Source organism: Dipodomys merriami, unplaced genomic scaffold, assembly GCF_024711535.1.
Source record: "Dipodomys merriami isolate MVZ:Mamm:240054 unplaced genomic scaffold, mDipMer1.0.p SCAF_122, whole genome shotgun sequence".
Taxonomy (NCBI): domain Eukaryota; kingdom Metazoa; phylum Chordata; class Mammalia; order Rodentia; family Heteromyidae; genus Dipodomys; species Dipodomys merriami.
The window spans coordinates 1885747-1899356 of record NW_027202516.1 but is presented as its reverse complement, the minus strand read 5'-3'; the positions used below and the strand labels follow the sequence as shown (position 1 = coordinate 1899356).

Below are 13610 nucleotides of genomic sequence, written 5' to 3'. Positions count from 1 at the left end.
AGCAGAGCCCTCAAGGAGCCCGAGGACTGGTTGAGGGCGGGGCCTGCACGGCGGCCATTATCGAGGGCTTACCATGTCAGCTCCATAAGCCTGGCAGAGCAAGAGCTTGAAGTCTTAGGGCTGATCGTGTGTATTGCTGAGCTTTGCACTAGGTTCTGATTAAGAATGTCCAGTTACTTTAACCATTTTCCTTGGTGGCTCCGATATCCAGTGTCTGGCTGGGCTGCATGTGTGTTTTCCTCTGTGGTAGGACTGAGCATCTTACGTGGCACTCTGAGTCACCCACGACGTGGGTCCAGTGCCTGAGGGCAAGGCGAGCCAGCAAAGGTTAAAAGATAACTACTGCGTTCTTCTCTCTAAAAATCATTTCCTTGTTGCAGTTTCATATTCATGTATTTATTCAGACACATTTTTTTAATATAGAAAATTGTAAAGAATGGGAAAATAAGACCCCACCGGTGGAATAGCTCCTGGGGAAAGGCGTCCTCGTTTTCTGTTGGTTTTCGGTAGAATTTCCTCTGGTTAGGACTTGGCCCTTTGGTCTTATTGGTCTGCGCGTGGCAAGCATTTCTTCCTGGTGTGAAAGCGGATGGTGGCGGCAGCCGTGGGCCCTCTCATTTTCGTTTTGCATTTGGCTGTGGGTGTGCTTAATATCGCTTAGTTAACCTTCACACACCAGCAGAGTAGTGAGGCTGGTCCTGCCTGGCTAGAAGCACAACTGTGGGCCTGGAAGATGACAGGGTGGCCCCTCCCCCTCCCCACCACACCCTGTCCTGTGCCTCCCCCTCCCCCTCCCCCCCACACCCCATCCTGTGCCTCGCTTCCATCCGGCTGTGTCCAAGTTGTAGTCTTCACAATCACTAAGCTGGTTTGAGGGTATTTATGAATACCGGTTGGCATACATTTGCACTGTGCAGGGGTTCATTGTGATATTTACACACATGCATATGGTGTGCTTTGAACAAATCTATCTCCTCCCCCTCCTCTCCCCTCCTTTTTCAGACAGCACTTGGTGGGTCATGAGCTTGAACTCTGGGCCTGGACGCTCTCCCTCAGCTCTTCAGCTCTACTACTTGAGCCACAGCGCCGCTTCCGGTTTTCTGGTTGCTTATTGGAGATAAGAGCCTCACGGACTTTACTGCCTGGGCTGGCTTTGAGCCTTGACCCTCAGATCTCAGCCTCCTGAGTAGCCAGGATGACAGGTGTGAGCTGTCAGTGTCCCGTTACTGATTTTTTTGTTTGTAGTACTGGTATTACACTCGGTGTCTCACACTCACTTAGCTTCATTGTTCAGCTGACACTCTAGGCCTTGAGCCCTGCCTCCAGCCCTGCTTTTTGCTGAATACTTTAGAAATAGACTCTAGTGGAATGTTTTGTTTTTTGTTTGTTTTGCCTAAGCTGACCTTGAATTACCATCCTCCAGACCTCAGCCTCCAGAGATAGCCAGGAACAAAGCGTTAGTCACTGGCGCTTGAGTGAGCCACGGAGTTTCATAGCAAGTTTCCTTTTTCCTGGAATGAGTCACATCTGGAAAGTGATCTGCTCAGCTTTCTTATTAGAGTGAGATTTTTATTTCTCTCTTCTCATTAACTCCACATTAAAAGAATATATTCTTCCTAGGAGTAACTAATAGTTATTAATAAGATGACTCCTTGGTTTTATAAGTTTAATACCACACCTAATTAATTCTGTCCTCTAATAAAACTTTCCTAATATTCAGTGGCTCTCTTGACGCTGAAATCCCTTCTGGAGCTAAGTACAGGTTCTATTTTATTGAACTCTTTATTTATGACAGTGATATTGCTTGTCATTCTCTGTTAAAATTTCTTGGTAGATGTTCCTTTCATAAGTGATTCTTGTAAACAGCTCCTATGATAAATCAGAGTCTCTAAACGGCTGCCCAGGCTGCCCAGGCTGCCCACTGCGCACGCAGGACATTGCCAAGGACATTTATTGTCTCCAGCCTTATTCATGAGATCCTCCATCTGTGTTCTTGGCTTTTACATTTTTCCTATCACACACGTTTTCTGCAGGGCTTCTGGGATTGACTCTTTCACTAAACCCATAGAATTTCATTTTAAAAAAATTCTTTGTTTTTCTTCACAATTAACTTTTCATAAGATTGCATGGTTTTATTTTGCTTTCTTTTTGATCAGTCTTGGGGCCTGAACTCTGGGCCTGGGCACTGTTCCTCAGCTCTTCAGCTCAAGGCTAGCGCTCTACCACTTGAGCCACAGCACCACTTCCGGCTTTTTTCTTTTTGCTTATGTGGGGCTGAGGAATCAAACCCAGGGCTTCATGCATGCAAGGCAAGCACTCTGCCACTGAGCCATCTTCCCAGCTCCATATTTTGCTTTCATCATCCTTTTCTCATCTCTGATTTCTTAATTTGTACATGTAGTTTAGGGCTGAAATTTTTATACTTGCCAAGTATTTGCATAGATAACCTTCCAGAATGAATAACATAATTAAAGCACTTTATATGTTTAAAATTCCAAAACAACGTCAGATATCACATATTATGGGAAATTAAAAATTAAGTTTTAAAGGGTAAGTGAAAAAATAAGTGCCCAGAAAATTAGGACTTTTTAAAAAAATTAATGAACACCCAGTAGTTACCACCTGAACAATGGAAAGGGGCAGTAGGGTTTTTCATGTGAACACTGGGGTGACTCCTGCACCCCAGCAAACCCTAACGCTCTGTATGTCTAGCAAATGGAGCATTTTGAGTTCAGGAGTTACAAATGTCAAGGCTTCCCTCCTAAGTCACGCGGGAATGTTCACAGCTGAAGTCGGCAGAATGAGTTTCCCTGAGGGCTAGAAATGGGGCCCGACCTTTGCTCAGATGTCACTTCAGTGCCAGTGTCAGGACGTGGGGCTGTGTTTCCCGGGAGCCCAGCAGCAGGGCTTCGGGCTGGAGCCCCTCCTGTGCCCAGCAGGAAGCCCAGCATCCCTGCACGCAGGGCATCTGCCAGGAGTGGTTGAACAAAACTGACGATGTGCGCACAGTGACTAGGAACCATGAGTTCAGAAGGGCAGGTTGTGATCCCAGAGCGCTATGTCTGAGCTACCTCCCGTGCCTCCGGCTTCTCTGTGGTCTTTACACTGCCCATCTCCAAGCCTTCGAGCCCCCAGTGCCCGTCTGTGGGTTCCCCGCTGTGTGCTTCAACCCTGGAACCTCTATCTAGCTGTCGGAGAGTTTTCAGCACCCATGGTTGTTGATGGCAGATTCCTGGCCCTGGGGACTGGTTGCCATTTTGTCTGCTCAACTTTATCTCCTCTACCAAGTAAGGGGAACCTGTTTTCCAGCATAGCAGGCTTGCGTGTCCTCCCGTCCTGCGGGGTGCCCCGCTCCTTTCTGCTCCTTTCTGTTCTCGCAGGGAGTGACAGCATTTCTTCCTTCCGTCCTATCGGCCCAGTGCCTGCCGCCCTCCCCCACAAGGCCACCCACAGTCCCTCTATTCCTCAGAGACGTCCACTTGCTTTTATTTGAAAAGCCGTGGCTACAGGCACTCATCAATTAATGAGGGCGGATGCCTATTCATGTGGCCATTAATTATACATGGCTTTGGTCAAGGTGATAGCTATCAGTTTTGTGTGTACATTTTGATGCCTAGTTCAACTAATTGGTGAGTTCCCGGAAGACAGGTGTTTTGTATTTTTTGATTTTTACATTTCATCTACTGGATTATGATAGAATTGTTCAGTCAATAACGGCTACTCAGCAGAGACATACTGAAGGCTGATCGGGTATTCTCTCTCTCTAAGTCTGAACCAAAAGTGCATGTTAAACTCGCGCTGCTGTGTGGTGCAGGCTTTGGGTTGAGGAAGACGTTTTCTTGGCCTTCAGAGAAGGCAGGCATGTGGTCTTAGAGGAGCAAAAACAAAACAAAAAACCCACCTCATCAGCAGTGTGCGAGGTCAAGTGATTCTTGGTGATGAGTTCTGTGTGGCACCTTGCCCTGTGTCTGCATGCCGGGGATGGGAAGGATCAGACGTGTGGACACGGGGGTTGGCCAGCCCCATGGAGCACCTGAGTGCAGAATTCTAGCTGATGCTGTTTTCTTCCCTCCAGCTCTCAGGCACCTGCCCCGTGGCTGCTCCCGCATGGGCGTGTGAGCGCGTGTGTGAGCACGCACGCCCAGTGCCCGCAGCATGGAGACCTCGTCGCTGCTGTCCTCCTTGAACGATGAGTGCAAGTCGGACCACTACATCGAGCCTCACTACAAGGAGTGGTACCGCGTGGCGGTGGACACGCTGATCGAGCATGGCGTCGAAGCCTACCAAGAATTCCTGACCAAGGAGCGCGTGTCTGACTTCCTGGCCGAGGAAGAGGTCAGCTACATCCTAGGACACGTCCAGAAGCTGGTCCAGAGCCCAGCCCAGGGCACCGATGGCTCCTGCGATGACACGTCGTCGTCGGGGACGTACTGGCCGCTGGAGTCGGACGTGGAGGCGCCCGACCTGGACCTGGGCTGGCCCTACGTGATGCCCGGGCTGCTGGGCGGGACGCAGGTGGAGCTGCTCTTCCACCCGCCCAGGGCGCAGCTGCTCACCATCAAGGAGACCGTCCGCAAGATGATCAGGGACGCCAGGAAGGTAATGCCGCGTCCGTTCTGGGGTGAACATGTCAGCCGGGTCAAGGTGCCCGGGAGCGTAGCTGGGTTAATGAGAATCTGGGCACGTGGGCCACGCCGGTTCTCACAGGAAGTAGATCTCTAGGCGCTCACAGGAAGTAGATCTCCTCTAGGCACTCACAGGAAGTAGATCTCTAGGTGCTCACAGGAAGTAGATCTCTAGGCGCTCAAGGAAGGATGAGCTGCTCCCATCTCAAAACTGTGCCAGTGTGGCACACGCTCTCCCCATAATGGCGGGAAAGTGTGTGGACAGGGACCAAGATGACTGGACACGTTTATGTGTGCGGCACTTAAAATCTTCTTCATCTCCGAAAGGAACTGCATCAGATGAAGTCTACTTCCTTCTAACAGAACTAAGGGTTGGTTCTTGGTCTAGATAACAGTTCATACTCGGGTATGAAGTGGTACAATTTCACTTAGCTGTTTTCTGAGTTATACGGAAAATCAACAGCGTCATATGTGCTAAAGAAAGTTCCTGAAGTACTTAGCATTCTGAGGCCTTGGTATTCTTGATTAAATATTTATGTTGGCTTACACATCACACCAATTCTATTTTAGAGCTCAGTTAAAACTAAAAAATACTCTTTCAGTCAGTTAATGGACGATTTTTGGAATGGGCTTCTGTTGCTGGTATTGCTTTCAGGTTTTGCCTTTTGGTAGAAAGAACCCAGGAAACTACCGCAAAGTTTTCTCCAATGCAAGCTCAAGTTTTATACTGTTTGGACAAAACTAGGGATTTTTAGAAAGCTGTAAAGTATCTATTGGTTACAGAGACTACGCTGTAGATGCCTGGACATTAGCTAATTTCTGTTAGGGAAACGCACGTTGCTGCTGAGCCTTGGTGATAAGGGCAGATTGGAGACTGCATCAGTGGAGGGGACGATGCTCACAGAGGAGCCTTTGGAGTTAGGGCCTTGTCCCCGAGCCAGGCTCCGAGCTGGGCTCCTGGTGCACTGCGGCTCCGATATCAACAGTGAACGTGAATCACCTGGCATCCTACTTTGGGGCCAGCCAGGCTCAGGTGGCACCTGAGACTCGGTGGCCACCTCTTGCTCAGCTTTTCTTCCCAGTGTAGCACTATGCGTTTAACGAGTGTGTAACAACAATATCCTCTCCTTGGTCATTGTTTCCTGGGAAACTCGTTTGAATTAGCAAGCAGAGGACGTTGAAGGCCACGCTATAAAACAATGAGACATTCTGCTTTTCTCTTGTAGAATCAAAGCAGAATGTACAGATTTAAGGCTGAAAAGAGAACTATTTGATCTTATAAACCAAGTTAACAGTAATTGAGTGCAAATCCTAACAGGTAACACTGCTGGTTCTAGTTTCAAAAGCATCAGGGAATAGGCCAGCAAATATTAAGGTTAAGTGGGTTATGTATGTATATGAAATGCATATATATTTCCCAGATATTTAGAAGTTTCTTTATGAATTATTATATCTACTTAAAGAATTTTGAAGAATCTATTACTCTGGCAAAATTTTATTAAATCAGGTTTTAAAAATTAAGATTACTTAGCCCATTGCTGGATGAAATGCTATGAAAATTTTAAAATAAGAGCCATTAGTAGTCCGGCATTGTGTATACCTGCTATCCCCAGCGATCAGGAAGTGGGACTGTGAGTTCAAGGCTAGCTTGGATTACATTGCAAGTCTCAGTTTCAAGCAAAAAAGCAAAACAACACACAAATACCCCCAAAGTTAGTAAGAAGAAGCAAATATTATTATGAAATAAAAACTTGTCAGAACACATTGCTCTGTAAAGAATAACTGTGGTTTGCCTGAGTATTAGTACTCAAAAGGCTGCATTGTTACCCTTCCCTTACAAGGGAAGTGTATCTGTCCTTAGGAACACAGAGTTTTTCAACCATGTTCAGAGGGTAAATTCTCCTTATTGGTACCTCAGTGAATTGTCACAGCATTATCAAGAGACAATCTTCCTTTTCTTTCATAAAGTGTGTGAATAGTCGGATATGGATGAATAGAATAAAGGTTTCTTGTCACCAGATTCCTCAGGGAAATTCTTTTGGTAATCAACACTATAAAACTTTATGTGGAGATATGCAGCCAAGCAAGTAGGGCCAGAAACTAGCAAACAGACCTGAAGAAGTGGGCTCAGCAAAGGGCTTCCAGCCACTGCCACTGCTTGTTTTGCAGTTGAGATAAAGGACTGAGGAAAGTAAGTGCCATATTATGAAAAAAAATTAAACCAGGGAAAAGAAGTAGAATGCAATCTATGAAGCAGTATGATCAGAAATACCAAATTAACCTCCCATAACTTGGGAAAGAAGTTTAAAACGGTGTTATATCTTGCTCAGTTTTGCTAGAAACATTATGAGTGAATCACTCCCCAAATAGTTTGTTTTAGAGTTGAACCATTGTGCTCTTCTTTCTTATTTAAATGATGCGACCTCTCAGTCACTTTGCCTTCTAAGTAGAATATGATTTCACATATTTTATTTATTTGCAGTTATCATTTGGAAGTCATTTTGAATCACTTCTTCCGTGGTGTGTGTGTGTGTGTGTGTGTGTGTGTGTGTGTGTGTGTGTGTGTGTGTGTGTGTGTAACTTCATAGTTTGAGAATTTACCACTGAGGAAATTCAGTTATAAACATTATCTTACATGTGCCCTAAAAGGATATATTTTAATTTAGTGCCTATTTTTTTAAACCCCTTTCTATTTTGCTCTGTGTGGTTGACATAATTTCATTTGGCTCTGCTTTGTAAACTGATAATGTCTGGCACGACTTTTCCCAGGTAATTATTTGTCTCTCAAGTTTTCCAAGATGATGTATGCATCTATTGTTAATTACTGTGTACTCCTCTTATGAGAACATTCCCCCCTAATTACTTTAAAAAGTCATCTGTCATTAAAATTGGTTTTTGGGGGAGCTGAGGATATAGCTTAGTAGTAGAGCACTTGCCTAGAATACTCAAGGCCATGTGTTTTATACCCAGCACTGGGGGGGGGGGGAAGGAGAGGGAGAGGGAGAGGGAGAGAGAGGGAAAGAGAGACAGTGAGAGAGAGAGAGAGAGAGAGAGAGAGAGAGAGAGAGAGAGAGGGAGAGGGAGAGGGAGAGGGAGAGGGAGAGGGAGAGGGAGAGGGAGAGGGAGAGAGGGAGAGAGAGGGAAAGAGAGACAGTGAGAGAGGGAGAGAGAGGGAAAGAGGGACAGTGAGAGAGAGAGAGAGAGAGAGAGAGAGAGAGAGAGAGAGAGAGAGAGAGAGAGAGAGAGGGAGAGGGAGAGGGAGAGGGAGAGGGAGAGGGAGGGAGAGAAATAGGAGGATCAGAGTCCAGGTGAATGTCCAGGCAACAAGTGAGACCTGGCTAATAACAACAGAGGTACAGCTTAGCAGTAGAGCCCAGGATTGCTGCATCAAAACATTTGCTTCATAGCATTCAGTGGTACATATTAACGGAGTTCTTCCTTCCCATTGTATTGAATATGCAAATCTCATTAACCAGAATGCTATTTGCATCTCTCTTTCCTAATTCTAGCCTAGCTTCTTGGGTGAGATAAAAATCTTGTCTTGTGAAATAGGGAATCAAGAAGAGACAGAAGCAAAATCCCCAGTGAGAACTGGGGCAGAGTGGCTGCTGAGGGGGCCGGTCCAGGGCGGGTCCTGCGGGAGTGGCTCGGGTCCCTGAGTCACTGTCCTGGGCAGGCTGGGCTCTGTTTGGCCTGCGGAGTTGTTAGTAATGCAGAACACACAGCCGCTCAGCTCCACAGATGCCAGGGTGGTGGGGGAAGGTGCACAGATGTTGGGCGTCCTGGTGATGATACCAACACAGCTCGGAGCTGAAGGCCTGGTCTCCCGGACTCTGCACACTGTAGTTATGACATTGAACAAATCGCCCTTCCCATCCCTCCTGGTGTCTTCATTTAGAAATGAAGCAAAAGCCTTTGGGCACCCTTATCTTGGCTTCTAATGGTGTGTGCCAGCCAGTCTTCATGTATCGTTTGCTTTGCCAAAGTAGTGCATCGTCACCGGAAGGATCCCAGCGTGGTGGTGCACCTGGCACTGGACCTGCCTGTCCAGCGTGCGGCCGTGTGACATTTGTTCGATTGTCACGAAGGCCATCTCCCCGATCGTCTCAGCTGTGTTTTTCATTAAGGATTTCCTCTTGTCTGCATCTTCCTTCCAACACCACCCGTGAATCTTTGTTTTTTTTTTTAAGTTTGACTCAAAATGAGTTCCTTCTAGGAAATATAGGTTGCTGAGTCAGATTTAATGACATTATTCCGTGGTATTAAGTTGAACATATTTCCTCCGACTAAAGTACATGATGTGTTAATACATGTTTATGCTCAAGTATGGCTGCTAGAGAAGAAGAAAAGAGGGAGGAAGGGGAAGAGGGGAGGAGGAAGGGACAGAAATGGAGGGAGGGAGGATAAGAGAGGGAAAGGGGAGGGAGGAGGAGGAGGAGAACACACTGATATAGAATGGGATGTAGCTCAGTATAAAGTTTGCCTAACATGCACAGAATCTTGGGTTCAATTCCAGGTAGTACATACACACGTACACATGCACACACACACACACACGTCCATTCTTCTTCACTGGGTACCCACTTGATTCCTCTACTATGATCACTAACTATGAAGATGTTAAGAGCATTATTGTCCATAGTTACTTGAGAGGATGAGGAAAGTAAGTACCTTTTAGAGAGAACTTTTGACCTCATGGAAAGAGTTTTTTACTTCCTTGATCACTTGATAATATCAGCCTGCTGGTGATTGCTCACCTTCAGATAAGGCCTGCTGGGTGGTGGGTGGCTCCTAGCCTGGAATCACCTGCTCAGCCAGCTGTTCGCATTACACATTGCAGATGGGAAGTCTCCATTCTTGTTTCTCTGTGTGGCACGGGCACACAGATACGTGAGAACTGGAGGAATTAGCTGATGTTTCTCACATGGTACTTCCATGCATTTAGAGTCCTGTGTGGTGTTCAGGCCCTGGTGTGCGGGCCCTGCCGCTGCCGCCGCCGCCTCCTCCTCTTTCTCCTCCTCCTCCTCCTCCTCCTTCTCTTCCTCCTCCTCCTCCTCCTCCTCCTCCTCCTCCTCCTCCTCCTCCTCCTCCTCCTCCTCCTCTTCCTCCTCCTCCTCCTCCTTCTCTTCCTCCTCCTCCTCCTCCTCCTCCTCCTCCTCCTTCTCTTCCTCCTCCTCCTTATTTCCCCTCCTGTTCCATTACTCCAAAACCTGGTTCCTGAGGAATCTCCCAGCTTACATTGCTGTATCTCTAATTTGGCACGCGTGTGCCATTCCTGGGGCTTGAACTCAGGACCTGGGTGCAGTTCTTGAACTTCTTTTGCTCAAGGCTAGCACTCCACCACTTGAGTCTCAGTGCCGCTTCCAGTTTTTCTGAGTAGGTTATTGGAGATCAGTATTACGGACTTTTCTACCCTGGTTGGCTTCAAACCATGATTCTCAAATCTCAGTCTTCCAATAGCTAGGATTACAGGCGTGAGCCACTGGTGCCCGGCTTGGCATTTGTTCTTTGAAGATGAGGACAACTTCTGTTACACTTGGTAAGGAATGAGATGGTGTCCCGCTAGGAACATCAGCTCACAGGTGGCTTGCGGAAGAAGCCTTCACAAACAAGGCGCAAATGCTTTTCTGAAGCATTTGTTGAAGAAGAAAATTGGCAAACAATAATTTCTCCCATAAACTTGTGAATATTAAGAAGACAGACAACCTTGAGGGAAAGCTTGAATGAAAGGGATGTAATGTTCTACTGAGCAGAAGGAAAAAGTATTTTCACATGCAAGTTTTAAATAGTTAAAAAATATACTAGCTCTTTAAATATGCAAGATATATATGTATATATAAACAGGGCTTATGAATTTCTGATGTTTGTACTCATTATAGACCTGCCATCTTGGTGTCAAAAGTGCTTTAATTAACTCGATTTATGAAGCTCTACCACGAAGCTCCATTCCCTGCCCCAGTGACTCCGTTTGGGAAGTATTGCTACTGAATGTTTCAGAAGGAAATACAGATTCTGTGTAATGCTTACCCAAATTCAGCCTTTCAGCCTAAGGAAAGTCTGCTTTCCTGCGGCACAGCGGTAGAGCACTTGCCAACACGGGCAACATCCTGTCCCCCCCCTTGAGTTTCCCATCCCTTCTTCCGCTGCCTCAGCTTACCCAGTGTACCTTCACGGCCTCCTCCCCCCTCTCCACCCCGCCTTGCCCCAGGCTAAATGTGAGAGAAGACACACAGACTTGTCTTTTATTTTCGCCTCACATCATGGCCTCCTGTTTTACCCATTTCCTGCAAACAATATGATGATTTCCTCCTTCTTTGAATAATGATGCATATACACTGAATAATGATGCAGAACCACATGTTCTGTGCCCATTCTTGTAGTCAGGGGCATCTCCGCTGAGTCCAGAACCTGACTGTTGTGACTGGTTCCACCACAAGCATGGTGCCCGGGTAATTCTTTGGTATGCTGAATGATTCATTGGGGTATGTACCCAGAAAGGATTAAGCTGGGTCATGTGGAAGGTTTTTTTTCTTTAATTTTCAGAACATGCACACCTATTTCCCTGGTGACTGGGTTCATTTACATTCCCACCCACGGGAGGGCGAAGCTCTTCTCCCTCATTCTCTGAGCATCTGCTGTTCACATTTTCTTGATGACAGCCGTTCTGAAACTTTATCTCAATTCAGCTTTGATTTGCCTTTTCCTGATAGCTAAATCCTGAATGCTGTTCCCGTACTTATTGGCTGTTTATACTTGTTCATTTGAAAAGTGTGTGTGTGTGTTCAGTTCAGTTCCCTATTTATTGATTGGATTTATCTCTTGAGGCTCCGTGTTTTGGAGTTTTTGTATATCGTAGCTATGAATCCTCTGTTAGACACACACCACGTAATGATGTTCTCTAATTTGCAGGCTTTCTTCACTCTGGTGATGGTTTATTTTGCTGTGCCAATGCTTTTTTATTTAATGCAATACCATTTGTCAGTTCTCCTTCATATTACTTCAGCTATTGGAGTTCAGAATGACTATTTTTATGATTATTTATACTTGCTCATTTTCTTTCCCATCACAGGCGTAAAACCCAACCAAACCTCCCGTCACTTACTGAAACGTGTCATGGTTTGCTAGTGCCACACCCGCAGCAGCTAGTGGGAATGGCAGACGAATTCGTCTGGATAAAACTCCATCTGACGTCCCGAGCTTTCCTAAGGAAAGTTCAATTATTTGGGAACAGAACCCAGTTGGTTCCAAGCAAAGCCAGAAGTCAGAGCCGGCTGCCGAGGTGGAGGGTGGTAGTGTCCTGATTTGGGGGGGAGGGGCGGAGGAGCAGGGTGGAGAGGAGGTGAGCCCACCGCCTGGCCGCGGCCGGCCGGCTAGAACGCTGCGGCAGCTCCGGGCAGCTCCGGGCAGCTCATCGGTGAGTTGTTCCCGCCTGGCCTCTCGGGGGAGGCAGAGAGAAGGACACTGGCCGTCCCGAGCGACCCGGCCTCGGCCCCGTGTGACTGGGTGATGCCGGGCAGCGGAAGGCACCATCGGCGTCCAGGACGCCGCGTTTTACCAGGACGCCTCCCGTGTCGTGTTGACGGTGGGGCGGTCCGTGTGTAGGTCAGGTTTGGCTAGAGGAGGACACGCACTGCTGGCCGTTAAAGGCGGGGTGCGCCCTACGTGGAACACGAGCTGAGGAGGCCGCTGTGAGGCGCAGACCAGTCGGCTGGTGGCACGGTCGCCAGCGCGGGAGGCGGGCAGGACGGAGGGGACGGCTGGCGCAGCCTGGGGCGGCCGCGTCACGCGTCTAGGTTCAGGGGCGAGAGTCCACCTCAGGGCCCGCGCTCGGGGCCAGTGCGGTCCCGGCTTTCGGGAGAAGTAAGCTGCGGGACCGCAGATGCAAAGGCCTGGGTGAGGTTTGAGATTGGCACGGGTCCGAGCCGTCGCTCTGTGCACAGGGCGGAGGAGCGCCCAGGGCGGAGGAGCGCCCAGGGCGGAGGAGGAGGAGCGCCCAGGGCGGAGGAGCGCCCAGGGGGGAGGAGGAGGAGCGCCCAGGGCGGAGGAGGAGGAGCGCCCAGGGCGGAGGAGCGCCCAGGGGGGAGGAGCGCCCAGGGCGGAGGAGCGCCCAGGGCGGAGGAGCGCCCAGGGCGGAGGAGCGCCCAGGGCGGAGGAGGAGGAGCGCCCAGGGCGGAGGAGCGCCCAGGGCGGAGGAGGAGGAGCGCCCAGGGCGGAGGAGCGCCCAGGGCGGAGGAGGAGGAGCGCCCAGGGCGGAGAGCGCCCAGGGCGGAGGAGGAGGAGCGCCCAGGGCGGAGGAGCGCCCAGGGCGGAGGAGGAGGAGCGCCCAGGGCGGAGGAGCGCCCAGGGCGGAGGAGGAGGAGCGCCCAGGGCGGAGGAGCGCCCAGGGCGGAGGAGGAGGAGCGCCCAGGGCGGAGGAGGAGGAGCGCCCAGGGCGGAGGAGCGCTGCGGGGAGCCAGGAGGTGTCCCTGGGGAGCCAGGAGGTGTCCCTGGGGAGCCAGGAGGTGTCCCTGGGGAGCCAGGAGGTGTCCCTGGGGAGCCAGGAGGTGTCCGCGGCACAGGCTCCGTGGCCCTTTGGGTGAAAGCACTGTTTTCTTATTTTATATTTTTCAATACTGGAAAATACTATTATCTGAATAAGAAGGTCCAGTCGTATCCATGTTAGGCGTAGGTGCTGCGGAGGGCCTGCGGGAGGTCCTCCACAGAGTGTGAAATAAACCTGCGGATGGCTTGGAGGAGCAGGTGTGGGGCACGGGGGGATTCAAGGCAGGCGTGTGCCCTGTGCCCCCAGTGTCCGATGGCTTCTCCCCATCTTTTAACTCACAAAGTGGGCTCACAGAGACACGAGTGAAGAATTCAAAGCAGAAAAATGACGGCCTGAATCAAACACCGCCAAAATAATTATTGGCAAACAACTGCTTCCACCAGTGGGCTGATGTTGAAGATTCATTTATAGAAATGTGTGCACGCATACACCGTTTTATGTGC

At 49.0% G+C, this 13610-nt stretch overlaps 1 protein-coding gene across 3 annotated transcripts in view; it reads left to right on the top strand.

The window, feature by feature from the left end:
• Fam83b (family with sequence similarity 83 member B) overlaps positions 1-13610 on the top strand; it is a 63027-nt gene that overhangs the window by 13979 nt on the left and 35438 nt on the right. For all 3 annotated transcript variants that reach the window (XM_070017212.1, XM_070017211.1, XM_070017210.1), the window contains one exon: positions 4076-4599. In XM_070017212.1, coding sequence (XP_069873313.1) covers positions 4156-4599 — 444 coding nt within the window. In that variant the 5' untranslated portion in view covers positions 4076-4155. The remainder of the gene's footprint in view (positions 1-4075; positions 4600-13610) is intronic.